The sequence below is a fragment of the Gopherus flavomarginatus genome, chromosome 2 (assembly GCF_025201925.1).
Source record: "Gopherus flavomarginatus isolate rGopFla2 chromosome 2, rGopFla2.mat.asm, whole genome shotgun sequence".
NCBI lineage: Eukaryota > Metazoa > Chordata > Testudines > Testudinidae > Gopherus > Gopherus flavomarginatus.
Window position 1 is genome coordinate 24,996,993 of NC_066618.1, and position 19,169 is coordinate 25,016,161.

Below are 19,169 nucleotides of genomic sequence, written 5' to 3' on the forward strand. Positions count from 1 at the left end.
TGTGATGATCTCGCCCCCAACCTGCGGCGCATGAACACGAGATTTAGAGATGCCCTTTCTGTGGAGAAGCGGGTGGCTATTGCAATCTGGAAGCTGGCAACTCCAGACTGTTTCCGATCTGTGGCGAACCAGTTCGGAGTGGGAAAGTCCACCGTTGGAATGGTGCTGATGCAAGTTTGCAGGGCCATTAATCGAACACTGACAAGAAGAACCGTGACTCTTGGTAACGTGCAGGACATTTTAGATGGCTTTGCAGAAATGGGCTTCCCTAACTGTGGAGGGGCAGTAGATGGGACGCATATTCCTATTATCTCTCCACCCCACCTGGCATCGGAGTATATTAATCGCAAGGGGTACTTCTCTGTGGTTCTGCAAGCGCTTGTGGATCACCGTGGGCATTTCACTGACATTTACTCTGGATGGCCTGGAAAGGTGCACGATGCACGCATATTTAGGAACAGTGCCCTGTTCAGGAGGCTTAGGGCCGGGACCTTTTTCCCAGATCACAATATAACAGTAGGGGACGTGGAAATGCCCATCGTGATTCTGGGAGACCCCGCTTACCCATTAATGCCATGGCTCATGAAACCATATACTGGGAAGCTTGACAGGAGCAAGGAACGTTTCAACTACAGGTTGAGCCGCTGTAGAATGACTGTGGAGCGTGCTTTTGGCCGTTTGAAAGCTCGCTGGCGCAGTCTGTTCGGGAAGCTAGATTTGATGGAAAGCAGCATTACCGCAGTTATATCCGCGTGCTGCACCCTCCATAATATTTGTGAAGGGAAGGGTGAACGGTTCAGTGAGGAATGGACCTCCGAGGTTATACGTTTGGAGAATGAGTTTGCTCAGCCAGAGAGCAGGGCTAATAGGGAGGCCCAGGAAAGGGCTTCAAGGATTAGGGATGCTATAAGGGAGCAATTTGATGCTGAGAGCCAGCAGTAATGTTTGGTGCATGTGTTGTGCTTTGCTTTACCTTGCTGTGTATAATTAACCATTTCTATCACCAATAAAACATATGGAAAGAAATACAAACCAAAACCTTTTATTTGTCATACAGTAAAAAACAGGTAAGGGGGTATGGGTGGTTCACAGTACATTCAGAGGTTTTACTATTTCCTATTTTACTCAATTGTAACCGTCTGATGCAACTCACCATTACTTTGCTGCAGAATGATGGGGGTGGAGTGCACTGGGTAAGAATTAAACATATCTTGGTTACTAGGTGATGTTATAGGTGTTGGGGGCAGCTGATGATAATAAGGAACTGGGTGCTGCATAAAGCTATTTTGAGGATACACAGGGGGACAAGGAACATTGCTTTTGGAAGCCTGTGGGTTATCACGGTATATATTTGCCTGCATGGCTACAAGAGACTCAAAAGACTTGGTTTGGCGAGACAGGAGTCTCATCATCTGCCTGGCTATTCTTTTGGCAGACAATTCCTGTCTCCTGCTTTCAGTCAGCCTCCATTCCTGTACACTTTTTCTCCACTCCTCAGTCTTCCTACTTTCCCTGTTGTAGTGGTTCAGAACGGTCTTGATCAGCTCCTCTTTTGATTTCCTAGGATTGCGCCTCAAATTCTGCAATCTACGTGAGGCCGGTGACACAGCCGCATTACTCGAGTTGTCTAGAAAAAATAGAGATAGAGACATGTAATACACAGGGGCATCATTGTTTATTATCAACTTTTGAAGGACATTGGAAACTGTAGGTAGCATCCCTCTCACATACCTCACATAACACTGTAGAGTTCAAGAAAGCTAAGACATGTCTAGCAATGGGGTGAGTACTTTTGCTTAAAATTCTCCTATGTTAGTGGGATGCCTTGGTTCCTGCTTGGAAGGGGGGATCGGTGAGGAAGAAGCACCCCGCAGGACACGGTTCCCGCTTGGAAGGGGGGGTGGGGGACGGACAGAGCACACCGCAGGGCAGGTTTCACGCTTGGAAGGGGGGATCGGTGAGGAAGAAGCACCCCGCAGGACACGGTTCCCGCTTGGAAGGTGGGGTGGGGGACGGACAGAGCACCCCGCAGGACACGGTTCCCGCTTGGAAGGGGGGGGTGGGGGACGGACAGAGCACACCGCAGGGCAGGTTTCCCGCTTGGAAGGGGGGGTGGGGGACGGACAGAGCACACCGCAGGGCAGGTTTCCCGCTTGGAAGGGGGGGTGGGGGACGGACAGAGCACACCGCAGGGCAGGTTTCCCGCTTGGAAGGGGGGATCGGTGAGGAAGAAGCACCCCGCAGGACACGGTTCCCGCTTGGAAGGGGGGGTGCGGGACGGACAGAGCACACCGCAGGGCAGGTTTCCCGCTTGGAAGGGGGGGTGGGGGACGGACAGAGCACACCGCAGGGCAGGTTTCCCGCTTGGAAGGGGGGGTGGGGGACGGACAGAGCACACCGCAGGGCAGGTTTCACGCTTGGAAGGGGGGATCGGTGAGGAAGAAGCACCCCGCAGGGCAGGTTTCCCGCTTGGAAGGGGGGGGTGGGGGACGGACAGAGCACACCGCAGGGCAGGTTTCCCGCTTGGAAGGGGGGGTGGGGGACGGACAGAGCACACCGCAGGGCAGGTTTCCCGCTTGGAAGGGGGGGTGGGGGACGGACAGAGCACACCGCAGGCAGGTTTCCCGCTTGGAAGGGGGGATCGGTGAGGAAGAAGCACCCCGCAGGGCAGGTTTCCCGCTTGGAAGGGGGGGTGGGGGACGGACAGAGCACACCGCAGGGCAGGTTTCCCGCTTGGAAGGGGGGATCGGTGAGGAAGAAGCACCCCGCAGGACACGGTTCCCGCTTGGAAGGGGGGGTGGGGGACGGACAGAGCACACCGCAGGGCAGGTTTCCCGCTTGGAAGGGGGGGGTGGGGGACGGACAGAGCACACCGCAGGGCAGGTTTCCCGCTTGGAAGGGGGGGTGGGGGACGGACAGAGCACACCGCAGGGCAGGTTTCCCGCTTGGAAGGGGGGGTGGGGGACGGACAGAGCACACCGCAGGGCAGGTTTCCCGCTTGGAAGGGGGGATCGGTGAGGAAGAAGCACCCCGCAGGACACGGATCCCGCTTGGAAGGGGGGGTGGGGGACGGACAGAGCACACCGCAGGGCAGGTTTCCCGCTTGGAAGGGGGGATCGGTGAGGAAGAAGCACCCCGCAGGACACGGTTCCCGCTTGGAAGGGGGGGTGGGGGACGGACAGAGCACACCGCAGGGCAGGTTTCCCGCTTGGAAGGGGGGGTGGGGGACGGACAGAGCACACCGCAGGGCAGGTTTCACGCTTGGAAGGGGGGATCGGTGAGGAAGAAGCACCCCGCAGGACACGGATCCCGCTTGGAAGGGGGGGTGGGGGACGGACAGAGCACACCGCAGGGCAGGTTTCCCGCTTGGAAGGGGGGATCGGTGAGGAAGAAGCACCCCGCAGGACACGGTTCCCGCTTGGAAGGGGGGGTGGGGGACGGACAGAGCACACCGCAGGGCAGGTTTCCCGCTTGGAAGGGGGGGGTGGGGGACGGACAGAGCACACCGCAGGGCAGGTTTCACGCTTGGAAGGGGGGATCGGTGAGGAAGAAGCACCCCGCAGGACACGGTTCCCGCTTGGAAGGGGGGGTGGGGGACGGACAGAGCACACCGCAGGACACGGTTCCCGCTTGGAAGGGGGGGTGGGGGACGGACAGAGCACACCGCAGGACACGGTTCCCGCTTGGAAGGGGGGGTGGGGGACGGACAGAGCACACCGCAGGGCAGGTTCCCGCTTGGAAGGGGGGGTGGGGGACGGACAGAGCACACCGCAGGGCAGGTTTCCCGCTTGGAAGGGGGGATCGGTGAGGAAGAAGCACCCGCAGGACACGGTTCCCGCTTGGAAGGGGGGGTGGGGGACGGACAGAGCACACCGCAGGGCAGGTTTCCCGCTTGGACGGGGGGATCGGTGAGGAAGAAGCACCCCGCAGGACACGGTTCCCGCTTGGAAGGGGGGGGGGGGGACGGACAGAGCACACCGCAGGGCAGGTTTCCCGCTTGGAAGGGGGGGTGGGGGACGGACAGAGCACACCGCAGGGCAGGTTTCCCGCTTGGAAGGGGGGATCGGTGAGGAAGAAGCACACCGCAGGACACGGTTCCCGCTGGAAGGGGGGGTGGGGGACGGACAGAGCACACCGCAGGGCAGGTTTCCCGCTTGGAAGGGGGGATCGGTGAGGAAGAAGCACCCCCGCAGGACACGGTTCCCGCTTGGAAGGGGGGGTGGGGGACGGACAGAGCACACCGCAGGGCAGGTTTCCCGCTTGGAAGGGGGGGTGGGGGACGGACAGAGCACACCGCAGGGCAGGTTTCCCGCTTGGATGGGGGGATCGGTGAGGAAGAAGCACCTCGCAGGACACGGTTCCCGCTTGGAAGGGGGGGTGGGGGACGGACAGAGCACACCGCAGGGCAGGTTTCCCGCTTGGAAGGGGGGGTGGGGGACGGACAGAGCACACCGCAGGGCAGGTTTCCCGCTTGGAAGGGGGGGTGGGGGACGGACAGAGCACACCGCAGGGCAGGTTTCCCGCTTGGAAGGGGGGATCGGTGAGGAAGAAGCACCCCGCAGGACACGGTTCCCGCTTGGAAGGGGGGGTGGGGGACGGACAGAGCACACCGCAGGGCAGGTTTCCCGCTTGGAAGGGGGGATCGGTGAGGAAGAAGCACCCCGCAGGACACGGTTCCCGCTTGGAAGGGGGGGTGGGGGACGGACAGAGCACACCGCAGGGCAGGTTTCCCGCTTGGAAGGGGGGATCGGTGAGGAAGAAGCACCCCGCAGGACACGGTTCCCGCTTGGAAGGGGGGGTGGGGGACGGACAGAGCACACCGCAGGGCAGGTTTCCCGCTTGGAAGGGGGGGTGGGGGACGGACAGAGCACACCGCAGGGCAGGTTTCCCGCTTGGAAGGGGGGATCGGTGAGGAAGAAGCACCCCGCAGGACACGGTTCCCGCTTGGAAGGGGGGGTGGGGGACGGACAGAGCACACCGCAGGACACGGTTCCCGCTTGGAAGGGGGGGTGGGGGACGGACAGAGCACACCGCAGGGCAGGTTTCCCGCTTGGAAGGGGGGGTGGGGGACGGACAGAGCACACCGCAGGGCAGGTTTCCCGCTTGGAAGGGGGGATCGGTGAGGAAGAAGCACCCCGCAGGACACGGTTCCCGCTTGGAAGGGGGGGTGGGGGACGGACAGAGCACACCGCAGGGCAGGTTTCCCGCTTGGAAGGGGGGGTGGGGGACGGACAGAGCACACCGCAGGGCAGGTTTCCCGCTTGGAAGGGGGGATCGGTGAGGAAGAAGCACCCCGCAGGACACGGTTCCCGCTTGGAAGGGGGGGTGGGGGACGGACAGAGCACACCGCAGGGCAGGTTTCCCGCTTGGAAGGGGGGGTGGGGGACGGACAGAGCACACCGCAGGGCAGGTTTGACGCTTGGAAGGGGGGATCGGTGAGGAAGAAGCACCCCGCAGGACACGGTTCCCGCTTGGAAGGGGGGGTGGGGGACGGACAGAGCACACCGCAGGGCAGGTTTCCCGCTTGGAAGGGGGGATCGGTGAGGAAGAAGCCCCCCGCAGGACACGGTTCCCGCGTGGAAGGGGGGGGGGGGGACGGACAGAGCACACCGCAGGGCAGGTTTCCCGCTTGGAAGGGGGGATCGGTGAGGAAGAAGCACCCCGCAGGACACGGTTCCCGCTTGGAAGGGGGGGTGGGGGACGGACAGAGCACACCGCAGGGCAGGTTTCCCGCTTGGAAGGGGGGGTGGGGGACGGACAGAGCACACCGCAGGGCAGGTTTCCCGCTTGGAAGGGGGGGTGGGGGACGGACAGAGCACACCGCAGGGCAGGTTTCCCGCTTGGAAGGGGGGGGTGGGGGACGGACAGAGCATTGCAATCTACTTACCACGAGCACGATCCTCAGCTTCCTCATCAACGTCCGCTTCCAGCTGCTGTGACTGGCAAACAGGAAGGTGATTTTTTAAATTTCCCGGGGGATTTAAAGGAGGGGTCAGGTGAGCACAGGGCAGAGGAGTTTTCTTGATTACCAGAGAGGTATCCTCAGGTATGCTGGGATACCTGCTTATTCCACGGAGGTCAAGAAAAGCGCTGGTAAGTGTCTACATTGCATTACCAGCGCTGGATCACCAGCGCTGGATCCTCTACACCCGAGACAAAACGGGAGTACGGCCAGCGCTGCAAACAGGGAGTTGCAGCGCTGGTGATGCCCTGCAGATGTGTACACCTTCAAAGTTGCAGCGCTGTAACTCCCTCACCAGCGCTGCAACTTTCTGATGTAGACAAGCCCTTAGAGTATGAGGTTCAGGCATTTAAAGGCCTATTCTCAATACTGGCACCAGATTCACAGCAATCAGCATTTCAATTGATTCAGTTAAACTGTTGCAGACACACTTAAATCAGTTTTTCAATTGGTTTAATATCAATGTAGAGAATTAAACTAAATCTGTATATGCCAGTTGAGAACCTGATAAAGTGTGTCCACACAAGAATTTGCAACAGTTTTACTAACTCCATTTGCAAACTGATTTTAGTTAAAATGGTGCAAGTTGTGTGTGTAGACAAAGCCTCAGCTCAAGCTCCCTGATTGAGCTGTGTCCCTACACTACTTGTCACACTCACATGACTCCAGTTTCTTTTACAATATTATGTTGCATCCATTTTGAGGGTATAAGCAAAGAGGGCCAGAATTTGGCCTTGTATTATGAATAATTCCTTGTTTATTTGTTCTTACTGTATGCACTATATTTAGAACTAAAAAGGCTTACATAGTTATATATGAAGTACTGTCACTATCAGTAAGGTATTTCCTCTTAAAGTTATTGTAATTTACATTATATCATTATTTACAGTTGCTCTAATTATTATTCACCTAAAATGTTTATCTACAGTAATATACAGAAAATAACTAGATCCTGCATTTAAGCAGATGCTTAACTTTAAGCACAAATTGTTCTACTGATTTCAGTGGGACTACTCATGTAAAGTTAAGTATTTGCATGCCTCTTTGCAGGATCAAATCCTATATAAATCAGTAGGAAAATTCCCATTTAAGTAATGGGAAGGGGAACTGGGTCTTAAATGAGCAAAGTAAGATTTTCATTGAGATTTTACAGCTAACACTATGATTTCTAATTGTGAGCACATATCAATTGGAGCAACATTGACTGTTAACTAGATTAACATCAGAGTTCTGATATCATAACTCAAACTTTTATGCCAAATTAAATGCAACCAATTTGCTTCTCATATTGGGATACCCAGTCTAGATGTGAATATTTGTTGCAAGATACCAGGCACCAATGATCCTTGGTTAATACAGGAATTAGGTACAGGCAGATTCATAATGATGATAATTTGAGAACTGTACCTCAGGAGAAAATGTCCTCACCTGAGTTTTGCCTCAGGATTTATCCACTTCCTTGAATCAAAATGTCTAAATTTTTTTTTTTACTGAGCTATGTAAGAAACTGTTGCCCAATTTTTACAGAGTCTTAAAAATGGCATACTTCAATACACTAACTTGTGTGTCTATATATACACACACAATTGCCCTTTACCACATGGACTATACGTTGGAACAGAGAAGTATTTATCAGTTCCTCCTTCTATTGAGATCTGAAAACTCATAGTGCTGCAAAGTGAACTACCACTCATGATTTATAGAGTCATAATTGTAGCAAACCAGTTGTTTAAAAACTTCTACAGAATGTGTTTGTCCCTGGGCTGAGATACTTTGGGCCCAGTCTCCCAGGATGTTGAGCACCCTTCTGAAAGTTTAAACCCAAATGAGTATTTCCCCCCAGCAAAATAAAGGATTCAGTGCTGTTTGTTTCCTTAAAGAGAGAGCATCAAATTCAGAAGGCTAGAACCTGTAAGGCCTGATTTTCAGAAGAACGGAGCACCTACAAATCTAGCTGAAGTCAATGGGAACTGGAGATGATAAAGACCTTTGACAATCGGGCCCACAAAGCACAAACCTTCCTTATTAAACCAGTATATATATATATATGTGTGCGCATACACACACACACATCCATATTCTTTGATAAGGAAACAGATGTCAGTGTCAAGTTTCCAAAAGGATTGAGTAACACAAGCAAAAAATGCCCATTTAAAATACACTGAACTACTCTTTGTTGTTTGCAAGCCAACGTTCATGCTCCAAATGCATATTGTGCAATGATTGGTTCGGACAATGCTGCTGAGACCGCAGCTGCACATGATTCCCCACATCCCCCGACTCCGTTTATAGGGCCTAAACCTCTACTCATTTCCCCAGCAACAGGCTGGAATGATAGTGTATGGTTTACTACTTACTGTATACTGCAATACCATGTGTTGTAAGCGCCTTCATGCTAATTGTGGAGCTCTATGGGGTTAACAACTTGAGTACCCTGGAGAATATGGGTGTCTCCCACTATCGGAACCATAGCTGGATCTCACTGCTGCTTTCCCCCTACAAAGACAACTCACAACACACCTGCACTTTAGCTAGCTTTGTTGTTGTTGACTAACTTTTCAACAGCCTGCATCACTGCATCTGAGCAGTTCACAAGAATTAATAGATTTATTCCCATTTTACTTATAGGAATCCAGACAGGCAAAAAGACTTGACCAAATGTATACAGGAATGCAGCAGAGCCAGCCAATAATAGAATCCAGCTGTCCTGGATCCCAATTCAGTTCCTCACCCACTTTGGGGCAGAAGGGTAGGAAAGATCTATCCTGGAATATACAATTATTTTGATAAGATTTTTCTTCTCAAATTCCAATATTTTTAGGTCACTACGAAAAACCGCACACAACCCAGAATCATATACCTGAACAGATTTTTAAGTGAAACTATGTTTACCTAAGAAAAAGTGATCTATTTGTGTTCTCACTTTTGCTCCATATTGTTATACATTGCATAAAAGCTTGGATTATGCTTCCTGCAGCTAGTTTAAGGGGTCTCATGTCCAGCAGGTAATTTCACTAGAGAGGTTTATTGTCTCAAACAGCTGATATGGCAACAAATCTCTTTAATACCTTTATATTATGCAATGTTTACTATTACTTGCAAAAATGAGTCAATAACTTTAAATGTGGCCTCCTTTGTGTTCTTTTAATTTGCATGTAGCCAGCAAACAGAAATGCGTAAGGGGTGCATAAGGGATTTGGTTCTCTATATTCCACCCCAAAGTCATGGACTGGGTTGGTGCCATCATTTTAAAGGCTGATGCAGTGAGATGCAAGGCACTTGCCTGGCAAACCAATGAGGTTTCGGTAGGAATTGAGGACACACATTGAAATCAATGGGAGTTAAGCACCTAAATACCTTTGAGGATCTGGGCCTCAGAAACACAAACAATTGCACCCTAATCCTCTATTTTCAATCACTGTAGCCTTATGTCCCAAGCAGAGATTCCCAGCCAATCAAACCTCTACTCCAGAAAAAGCTCTTGGGAAACCAGCACCTTTTCCAGAATGGTTGGAAGGTTATCAACATCCATATCTGACAGACCAACGGCTGAAAGGGGATATTTCCAAAGCTGAGGACCCTCACTGAGAACACACTGCCATTGGTCCCCTTTCATTTTAACCAGGGGACAGCTAATTTGTACACCACAGCTGATACCAGTATCAAAAGGAGAGAGAGTCATTCTCCATATTATCAGGACCCAAATCATTTAGGGCTCATGAGGGAGAGGGTAGGTTCCATCATGCCCCCCGCAGCTCCACAGGACTTCTGTGTGACCAGATGCAGTGTTGTGGCACTTTTTGTAGTCTAGCACTCCTTGTAGTTGTTTTGGTGTCACAATGCCCTGTCATTGTACATGGCCAGGTCTGCTCTGTCCATTACCTTTCCAGGGATTAACAGAAAAATCCAGAAAATAGGAAACTCAACAACGAATGGCCTTCAAATCAGTCTCTATCTGGTACTTCCTGTTCTTGGCTTCTTTTATTCTTGACAGCCATGCTTCCCCTCTTGGTCTGGGGGAGAGGCAAGGGACTCTAGGCCCACCCTCTCCTCTGGATTCCAGACCAGGGATCCTGTGTAGGTGGCTAACTGATCCTTCAATCCCTCTGCCATTTTTCTTGTGCTGCTCCTACCTTTATCTCACACACTAGCATCTTCACAAGATCTTCAGGCTTTGTTTTCCCTGCCTCGAAATTGGTGGTTCCTCCCAGCTTTTCCTGTGGCCAGCTACAGAGAGCTGTTTCTCCAGATGGAGTCTCAGATCTTCCCTGGAGCAGTGGGATTGTACTGCTAGCAGTTTTCTGTGCCCCTTACCTTCAGACAGTCAATCTCTCTCTCTTTTGAGCAGGAGTTCCCCCTCAGCCCTTTCTCTGGGCCTGGGGTTTGTCTCTCAGGCCTCCTGCCTTAGGTTAGTCAGCTGTAAGGCTTTTGCCAGCTCCCTTCAGCTGAACACCCTTCCCAATTAGTCTTCCAATCTGGAAGGCTCTGCAGGCCAGCCTTCCACTGTCAGTGTCTGTCTACTTTGAGGGAAAAGGCAGCCTTCATGCTGTTCCCCTTCTTCCAACTTTTTCCCAATCGGTTGGGTGAGGGGAGCCTTGCCATGTCTGCTTTGCAAGGTTTCAGGCCCTTTAAAGTACAGTTTCCAAATTCCTTCCCCAATCAACATTCAATCCCAGGACCCTGGAGTTTCTATATGTATCTACTGCACCCTTCTGAAGCCATAAAGAACAAAGCCAGATGGTGGGGTGGAGTGATCACAAGGAGTTCTGCTCTTGATGGCACACTATCCCATCACTGGGGGACAAAACCAACATCTTAAATGTCATTTGGAAATCAAAGAGATTGTGTAAACCAGAGTTGAGGAGTAACACGCTCACCATTGGAAATACTTCTTAATAAGGGGCAGTCACAGTCTGCTCTATATACAATTTCTGAATAGTTTGACTGTGTAGCTCCTAGCAGAACCCATTAGTAAATTAGCCTCAGGTGGCAAAGGAATGAATACCCATGGTGAAGTCTACATCAGAAATAAAAAGCACCTCAACCTTCTTGCCAGAAGCGCTGGCGGTAAAATGTACTCTTCGCAGTCACTGCTACCTAGATATCCATAAACAGCTGAGGGATTAGTCAAGACTCCCAGCTTGTGACCCCTAACTACTAATAGTGGGCACATCCTTTTAATCAAGGAGGTGCTGAAATAATCTCATCCATTTCTTTCAGTGGCTTCCTCAGACCCACAAACATTAACCCCATGTTGTCTGGCTGTCAGCCAGCCAGCCCTCCAGCTACGCTGCAGTCTCTGCTAGACTGTGGGTATGTTGTTCCACTGCAATGGCAGGGTTGGAAGAGATGGAAATAGGGCCCAATTTCCACAGAGGTCTTGATCGAGTCTCCATTTGTCTGCATGCAGAGTTGTGTACTCCAGCTCTAGAGCACTAACACCATGTATTCATTTCCACTACACCATTGCTTGCTGCAGAGATTCTATCCCTGTCCCATTTCAGCCACCACCAGACACCATCTCCATTTCAAATGCTAGCTAACTAGGGTGACCAGAGGGCAAGTGTGAAAAATCGGGATGGAGGTGGGGGATAATAGGTGGCTATATAAGAAAAAGCCCCCAAAATCGGGACATCTGGTCACCCTCAAGCTAACAATCCCACCAATATGCACACACTTTCCCCACTGCAGACTGCCCTTTCTGGTTTAGTTTCAGAAATACCTGTACTGGAACAATTCTTGCCATTCTGCCTACAACTCTACGTGCCGATTTCACCTGACTCAGTCTGAGCTGAGTGGTTCAGTTCGCTCCTGTGAAAGTAGAATGAATTATATAGTAAGAAAAGAAAGGATTAAAGAAATGTTGTCTGTACCTTTAAGCAAAGTTGTTGAAATGTTGCAACCAGGTGTCAGGAATACAGACATTAACATAGAACAATTGCACCGTTTAAGGGCAATTGGTGAAGCATTAGCCTTAGATCGATAACCGTTAGTAAGGAAATAGGATATGCATGCAGTGCCCCAGGTGAATTTTACTGTTTTGATTTCTTTGTCCCTTTGTCTAAATTCCCGCTCTTTTATCTGTATAAATAAGGGTATGTCTACATCTACAATTTTGCAGCGCTGGTTGTTACAGCTGTATTAGTACAGCTGTATAGGGCCAGCGCTGCAGAGTGGCCACACTTACAGCAACCAGCGCTGCAAGCGGTGTTAGATGTGGCCACACTGCAGCGCTGTTGGGCGGCTTCAAGGGGGGTTCGGGGAACGCGAGAGCAAACCGCAGGGAAGGAGACCTGCTTGCACGGGGGTTCGGGGAACGCGAGAGCAAACTGGGGAAGGAGACCTGCTTCCCCGCGGTTTGCTCTCGCGTTCCCCGAACCCCCCTGCAAACCGCAGGGAAGGAGACCTGCTTGCACGGGGTTTCGGGGAACGCGAGAGCAAACCGCAGGGAAGGAGACCTGCTTGCACGGGGGTTCGGGGAACGCGAGAGCAAACCGCAGGGAAGGAGACCTGCTTCCCCGCGGTTTGCTCTCGCGTTCCCCGAACCACCCTGCAAACCGCAGGGAAGGAGACCTGCTTGCTCGGGGGTTCGGGGAACGCGAGAGCAAACCGGAGAAGGAGACCTGCTTGATTACCAGAGAGGCTTCCTCAGGTATGCTGCGATACCTGCTTATTCCACGGAGGTCAAGAAAAGCGCTGGTAAGTGTCTACACTTGATTACCAGCGCTGGATCACCAGCGCTGGAACCTCTACACCCGAGATGAAACGGGAGTACGGCCAGCGCTGCAAACAGGGAGTTGCAGCGCTGGTGATGCCCTGCTGATGTGTACACCTCCTAAGTTGCAGCGCTGTAACCCCCTCACCAGCGCTGCAGCTTTGTGATGTAGACAAGCCCTAAGACTGTTTGGGCCTTGCATGGCCACTCACATATTCTGAATGTTATTGGAGGAGCGCTGCGCTAATAAACAGAGTGGTCTGACAAATTGTGAGTCCTGATTCTAACTTTGACAATTTGGAGGTTCCACCGAGATGGCAACCGTCTTCACTGGGGCTGTGTGATTCCTGACTGTTTTTGTAGGATGACTGTGGCAGCCGGTACCTGGGCATTTGGCCCAAGCGGTCCCCCACTAGAGCGGAAAGGCGCACAGCCACAGTGTGGTCTACGCCATCGAACCTGTTGGTTCCCACTCTGTTCTGGTAGGGATCCCGGGATCTGACATTAGCAATCTGGTCAGGTAATTATTTCTGTTTTTTGTCCGGACTGAGGACTGTCCTGTCTCTGTGTCTATTTGTCCTCTTGTGGAGTGTTTGAGTCTGGGTGCCGTCTCTGTCTGGGGATCGGCCGACCAAGGGGTTCCTGTCCCCGCGGTCTGAGTGAGTGGAATCTGCACAATTGCAGCCGCACCGCACTTTGGGTAAAACCCCTGGTGTGAAAGCAAGGGCGATTGAGGCAGTAGTCTGTGGGCTCCTTTTGTGTGTTGCACTGGGCATCGCTCTGACGAACCCGAATTTTCTAATTGTGTGATTGGTGTGTGAAGTCCTCCTGTATGAGTAACCAGACGTCTAATTCGGGACAGTTCCCTAAATGAACGCCGGCTCATTTTATGTATTTAGGATGAGTCCAGACTCCTGTAAAAAGGGTCCAGACTCCTGTAAATTTCTGGGAAAATGGTCTAGGCTAACTCAGGGGGATCCCAAAACTCAGTGGCCACTGTTAAAATCTTGGAACAAAGACTGAATGGACGTCTTAAAGGACAAACTCGGCCAACCTAAAACTAAATTGGCTAAAGGAGAGGTTAATTGTTTCATGCAGTGGTGGGAAGAGGCAAATCATAGGTGGACAAAATCAAAACTGGCCTCTCTCAATTATTCAAATAATAAGTTAAAAGCTTTATTAAAAGCCTCCTCTCTCACCACCAGACCGAGCGCTCCTCTTTACCCCGTTCTCCAAACCTCGGATCGATCCAACCCCCTTCATACTCCCATCTCATTGTAAAAAGGACAAAAAGCTCCTTGTTCTGCTCCCCTTTCTCTGCCTCAGAAACTGATTCGTTAGTGTTCCACTACCAATTCAGCAAGAGGGGGGACTCCTCAACTAGCCCCCACCCTTCCTGGTCCCTTTCCTTGAACACTTCTTTCAAAATTGTGAAGTGACCACAATAGCACTCACAAACGGTTCATTGGAAAAAAAAGCAGGATCGGGCCCAGAAAAGCAGGCAAGCAACAGATAAAGAAACTGAAAAACAGGTTGGAAGCCCTAAGGGCATAGTGTCAGGAGTAAGAAAAGCAGTAAGTGCAGGCATGAATCCCTGGAACAATACTTAAAATGGTGAAATCTGAGGTGATAAAGGTGTCATTTTGGGACATAAACAAGTGATTTAAGGGAAGAGAGTAAAAAGTTAACTCTACAGAGGCTGGAGAGAATTAAGCAGTTAAACTTTGTGGAAAATGTTAAAAAGGACCATGTTAAAGAGAGAATTCTTGTTTTCTTTGCAGCCATTCTGAAAGGAAAATGGGCCCTTTTCCAGAAGAATGCCTGTAAATCATCCAAATATATATACAGCTATGTAAAAACAAAGTAGTGTAAAGAAATGTTAAGGAAAAAAAAAAAGTGTATGTATCTATTTGTCTGTGAAAATATGTAAAGTTCTAAGAATCTAAACCAGCACATCTGGTTTGTAAAACTCCTGTTTTGTAGGGGTAAGATAAATTGATTTTGTTTTTGTTTTTAATGCCACTACAAATTCATTTGACTCTAATTCAAAGTTGCAAAACTGACAGACCTTTTTGCAAGACACAGGCAATTAGTGTTGTTTGGCTTTGGGATTTAGCATTTAACCCTTAAGGAGTAACTTCATTCTTTACAAAAATTAAAATGTTTTTAAATAAAGACCAAGTCATGGCTGCAATAGGGCAGTCAAAATCAGGAGAATAGGTAAAGATTCTGGAGTCTGTTTGTTTGTTTGGTTTCTTTTTTTTTGTAACAATAGCAGATAAGAGCTGTAGTGAAAGAATAAGAAATTAACAGTGACCCTCTGAAGCAACAGCAGAGGTCAGGTGCACAAAACAAAAAGAAGCAATGTTAAAAACACTGAGCCTTAAAATGGCTCTGTGGAATCAGACTATCACTTTGATAAGGATACATGAAAACTCTGTAAGAACAAAAGAAACAGTTACACCTTATGTAAAAATTGATATGGCTAATGTTTTCAAAAAGTTATAGTATAGAAGGAATGTGCATTTTCCCTCGGACATGTGCGGTGTATATTGTAAAAAGGGGTAAAAGAAATGCAAATGAAACATGCTGCTGAATTAAAAACCTATTAGGGCTCCAAAAAGAGCCACAATAGGCTGTTTTTTTCTTTTTCAGATCCCTGTGTGTTAAGACAGAGGCCATGTCTACATCTAAAATTTTGCAGCGCTGGTTGTTACAGCTGTATTAGTACAGCTGTATAGGGCCAGCGCTGCAGAGTGGCCACACTTACAGCAACCAGCGCTGCAAGTGGTGTTAGATGTGGCCACACTGCAGTGCTGTTGGGCGGCTTCAAGGGAGATTCGGGGAACGCGAGAGCAAACCGCGGCGAAGCTGGTCTCCTTTCCCGGTTTGCTCTCGCGTTCCCCGAACCCCGAGCAAGCAGGTCTCCTTCCCTGCGGTTTGCAGGGTGGTTCGGGGAACGCGAGAGCAAACCGCGGCGAAGCTGGTCTCCTTTCCCGGTTTGCTCTCGCGTTCCCCGAACCACCCTGCAAACCGCAGGGAAGGAGACCTGCTTGCTCGGGGTTCGGGGAACGCGAGAGCAAACCGGGAAAGGAGACCAGCTTCGCCGCGGTTTGCTCTCGCGTTCCCGGAACCACCCAGCAAACCGCGGGGAAGGAGACCTGCTTGCTCGGGGGTTCGGGGAACGAGAGAGCAAACCGGGAAAGGAGACCAGCTTCGCCGCGGTTTGCTCTCGCGTTCCCCGAACCCCCGAGCAAGCAGGTCTTCTTCCCTGCGGTTTGCAGGGTGGTTCGGGGAACGCGAGAGCAAACCGCGGCGAAGCTGGTCTCCTTTCCCGGTTTGCTCTCGCGTTCCCGAACCACCCAGCAAACCGCGGGGAAGGAGACCTGCTTGCTCGGGGGTTCGGGGAACGCGAGAGCAAACCGGGGAAGGAGACCAGCTTCGCCGCGGTTTGCTCTCGCGTTTCCCGGAACCACCCTGCAAACCGCAGGGAAGGAGACCTGCTTGTTCGGGGAACGCGAGAGCAAACCGGGGAAGGAGACCAGCTTGATTACCAGAGGCTTCCTCAAGTATGCTGGGATACCTGCTTATTCCACGGAGGTCAAGAAAAGCACTGGTAAGTGTCTATATTTGATTACCAGCGCTGGATCACCAGCGCTGGATCCTCTACACCCGAGACAAAACGGGAGTACGGCCAGCGCTGCAAACAGGGAGTTGCAGCGCTGGTGGTGCCCTGCAGATGTGTACACCTCCTAAGTTGCAGCGCTGTAACTCCCTCACCAGCGCTGCAACTTTCTGATGTAGACAAGCCCAGAGTCTCTGAGCTCTGCTGATGGCTTTGAATCCAAAAGTCAAGCCTGTGTTGATGCAAATTACCTAACTGATAAAGAAAGGTGAGAACTGCCAGCACAAAAGAAGCTGCAAATAAATAACATACCTGGTCAGCAAACAAACTGCCTACATAAAAAGCATGGTATAACTAGATACCTTTAATAGATTTGATGCTAATGTTACTGTTAATATTAAACATTGAAATAAATTTAATGTTAGTAAGTACCCCTGTAACAAGTTAGAGTGTATGATTTTTGGAAAAATCCTTTAAAGTAATATGGTAATGATGCTTCTCAGCTATTATCTGTGAATAAACTTAAATTTTAACACAGCAGGAAAAAACATTACAAACCTGGTCTGCTATATAAGAGGAAAAACTTGAGGTACACCACTTCATGAATTTAATAACTAAACAGTGGAATAATTTCCGCATAACCCTTAAAAAGTAAAAGCCATTAAAACCCGGCCTGCCTATAGAACAAAAAAAAAAAAAAAAAAAAAAAAAATGGGGTAATTCCTCTGTTTTGCCTGCAATCAGCAAGGGTATTTGTAAAAGAAAGGAATCTTTTAAGTAATAATCAATGCCACCCCAAAAGGGATAGAAAAATGTTATTTTTGTCTTTCAGATAATCCAAAGTACTGTATAATGGGCTATGTGTATGTGTTAATTCTTGGGGAAAAGTGTTTAAAAAGTGTTAGCAACCTACTGGACCATTCATATTATACACACAAATGGGGACATGTTAAGAATTGCCACTACAGAAAAACATCATAGCTTACCATTGGTATAACATATTTTCTGGATGGTTTCCCACAACTACTGGCATACTAATGTTACTACCCCTAATTGTGTTTTTGGTTTTAAATTGTATGTGTGTAATTGAAATGTTTACAATGTGCTGATGGATAAAACAAATGTGTGCAAAGCTAAAGCCACAGGCCCAAATCATCTCCCAGTATTTTCTATTACGTGGACTAAATAAGAAGTGACACTGGCGATTAATAATCTTAGTGTCAAAAGGGGGATATGTAGGAGCAGGATTTTATAATGTCCCATAAGAATTAAAGTATAATTTGATTTCATCCTGCTAGCCACTTTTTTTAAATAGCAGAAATAAATGACCCCCTGGGACTATAAGATTCTGTTTTCCCATATGCATTACAAATTGGGCCCCCTCTAACTCTTTGTTTTAAAATTTAGATAGTAAGAGACAGGATTCTCTATTGTGTCTATGTTAAGTAAATTAGAGAAACATTGAAGGCCTGGGTCTCAATGTACTTTGTCTTAGTTATCAATTGTAAAACTTAGCAAGGTTTAATTTGCAATGCTTTTTTTGTTCAATATAAAATACTACTGTTTGTATTCTCAATCTATTTGTGTGAATGAGGAATGTATGCATCAGGAAAAGGTGTGAAGGCCATTGTTATAGCCAGAGTCAAGGGACGGCTGTTAAACTGTCTGGCATCTCAGAGTGGATACATGCTTCGCAGTGTAAGAATGCACCACCCCCACTGAACCAAACACCACCTCAGGACCACGCAGAGTCAATTTTTTGACTCCAGAAGAAGACGTAGAGGAACAGCCTGCAATACCTTACAATCTACGCTCTCGTAAGGGTTGCCAGAAGCAGATGACTACATAAAGCAAGGCCCAAGAAGAAGCAGTAGTGAGCCTAGCGCCTGCTGGACATAAAACTGTAACTGCAGTTCCCTCAGTTGAGGTTGTCAGGACCAGAAGGGCCCTGCCTCCAACATGCGCCTCTGGTGGTGCCTGTTCTTCGGCTGCTGGTGTCTTAAGGTCTGGGGAGTCCACAATGACAATTCTTTTATCCAGCAGCAAGTGTGGATAGCTCAGACCCTTATTATTTCTAAATGCTGGGTCTGCAGCCATGTCCCAGTCCACTCTCAAACTGGTGTTCCTGTCCTAGCTATCCCACTCAATTCCCCAGACCTCACTGGAGGACCTTGTCCGTTTAACATAATATGGAACAGTAATGACACCTGGGAAGAGGCTATTGGCAGTTCCTTTATCCCACTTGGGGGAGTAATACACCACGCAAAGAGACTCCTAAGGTTACAAGCAGTGGTTGAAATGATGGCAAATGAAACCGGAGAAAGTTTAAAAACCCTGGCCAAAGAAACAGGGGTGATCAGACAGGTTGCCCTCCAAAACCGTCAAGCATTAAACATGGTGCCGGCGGCCAAAGGAGGGACCTGTGCTCTCATTGGAAAAGAATGTTGTGTGTTTATACCTGACAATACCAATGAGGTAATAGATCACGCTAGCAACTTAGAACAAATCGCATATCTTCCTAATGAAGAGCTGAGTTCTTTATGGAAGTGGCTAAGTAACCTGTTCAATTTCTCTGGCATAGGAAACTGATTGTTTCAGGGAGCCCTAACTATCCTGTTTGGAATCTTAGTGATTTTTGTATGCTTTCCGTTAATCTCCTGTTGTATCCAGAATTGTGTCACCCAGATGGCTGCCCCAAAACAGAGTGCTAATATGATGATTTTGAATATCGCTGATGAACTAAGAGATAAGGAACGGTTAATTTGTGGAACTCAGTAAGGGTTGGTCATGGCGTACGCCTGACCAAAAGGAGGGATTGTGAAAGTAGAATGAATTATATAGTAAGAATAGAAAGGATTAAAGAAATG

The 19,169-nt window shown here is 49.4% G+C and overlaps 2 protein-coding genes across 6 annotated transcripts in view; one reads left to right on the top strand and one right to left on the bottom strand.

Moving 5' to 3' along the window:
- Positions 1-19,169, bottom strand: part of ADARB2 (adenosine deaminase RNA specific B2 (inactive)) — a 442,068-nt gene that overhangs the window by 393,595 nt on the left and 29,304 nt on the right. The gene's annotated exons all lie outside the window — the stretch shown is intronic.
- LOC127045761 (spidroin-1-like) lies at positions 1,799-5,517 on the top strand. 3 transcript variants are annotated; one of them, XM_050942245.1, is made up of 5 exons: positions 1,799-2,000; positions 2,054-2,197; positions 2,884-3,199; positions 3,884-3,988; positions 4,516-5,517. In XM_050942245.1, the coding sequence occupies exons 1-5, from the start codon at positions 1,810-1,812 to the stop codon at positions 5,437-5,439; spliced, it is 1,680 nt and encodes a 559-aa protein (XP_050798202.1). In that variant the 5' UTR covers positions 1,799-1,809; the 3' UTR covers positions 5,440-5,517. The 3 variants fall into 3 exon arrangements, with proteins under 3 accessions (XP_050798202.1, XP_050798204.1, XP_050798203.1); XM_050942247.1 differs by lacking the exons at positions 2,884-3,199; positions 3,884-3,988 and having other exon boundaries at positions 2,054-2,302; positions 4,884-5,517; XM_050942246.1 differs by lacking the exons at positions 2,054-2,197; positions 2,884-3,199 and having other exon boundaries at positions 3,847-3,988.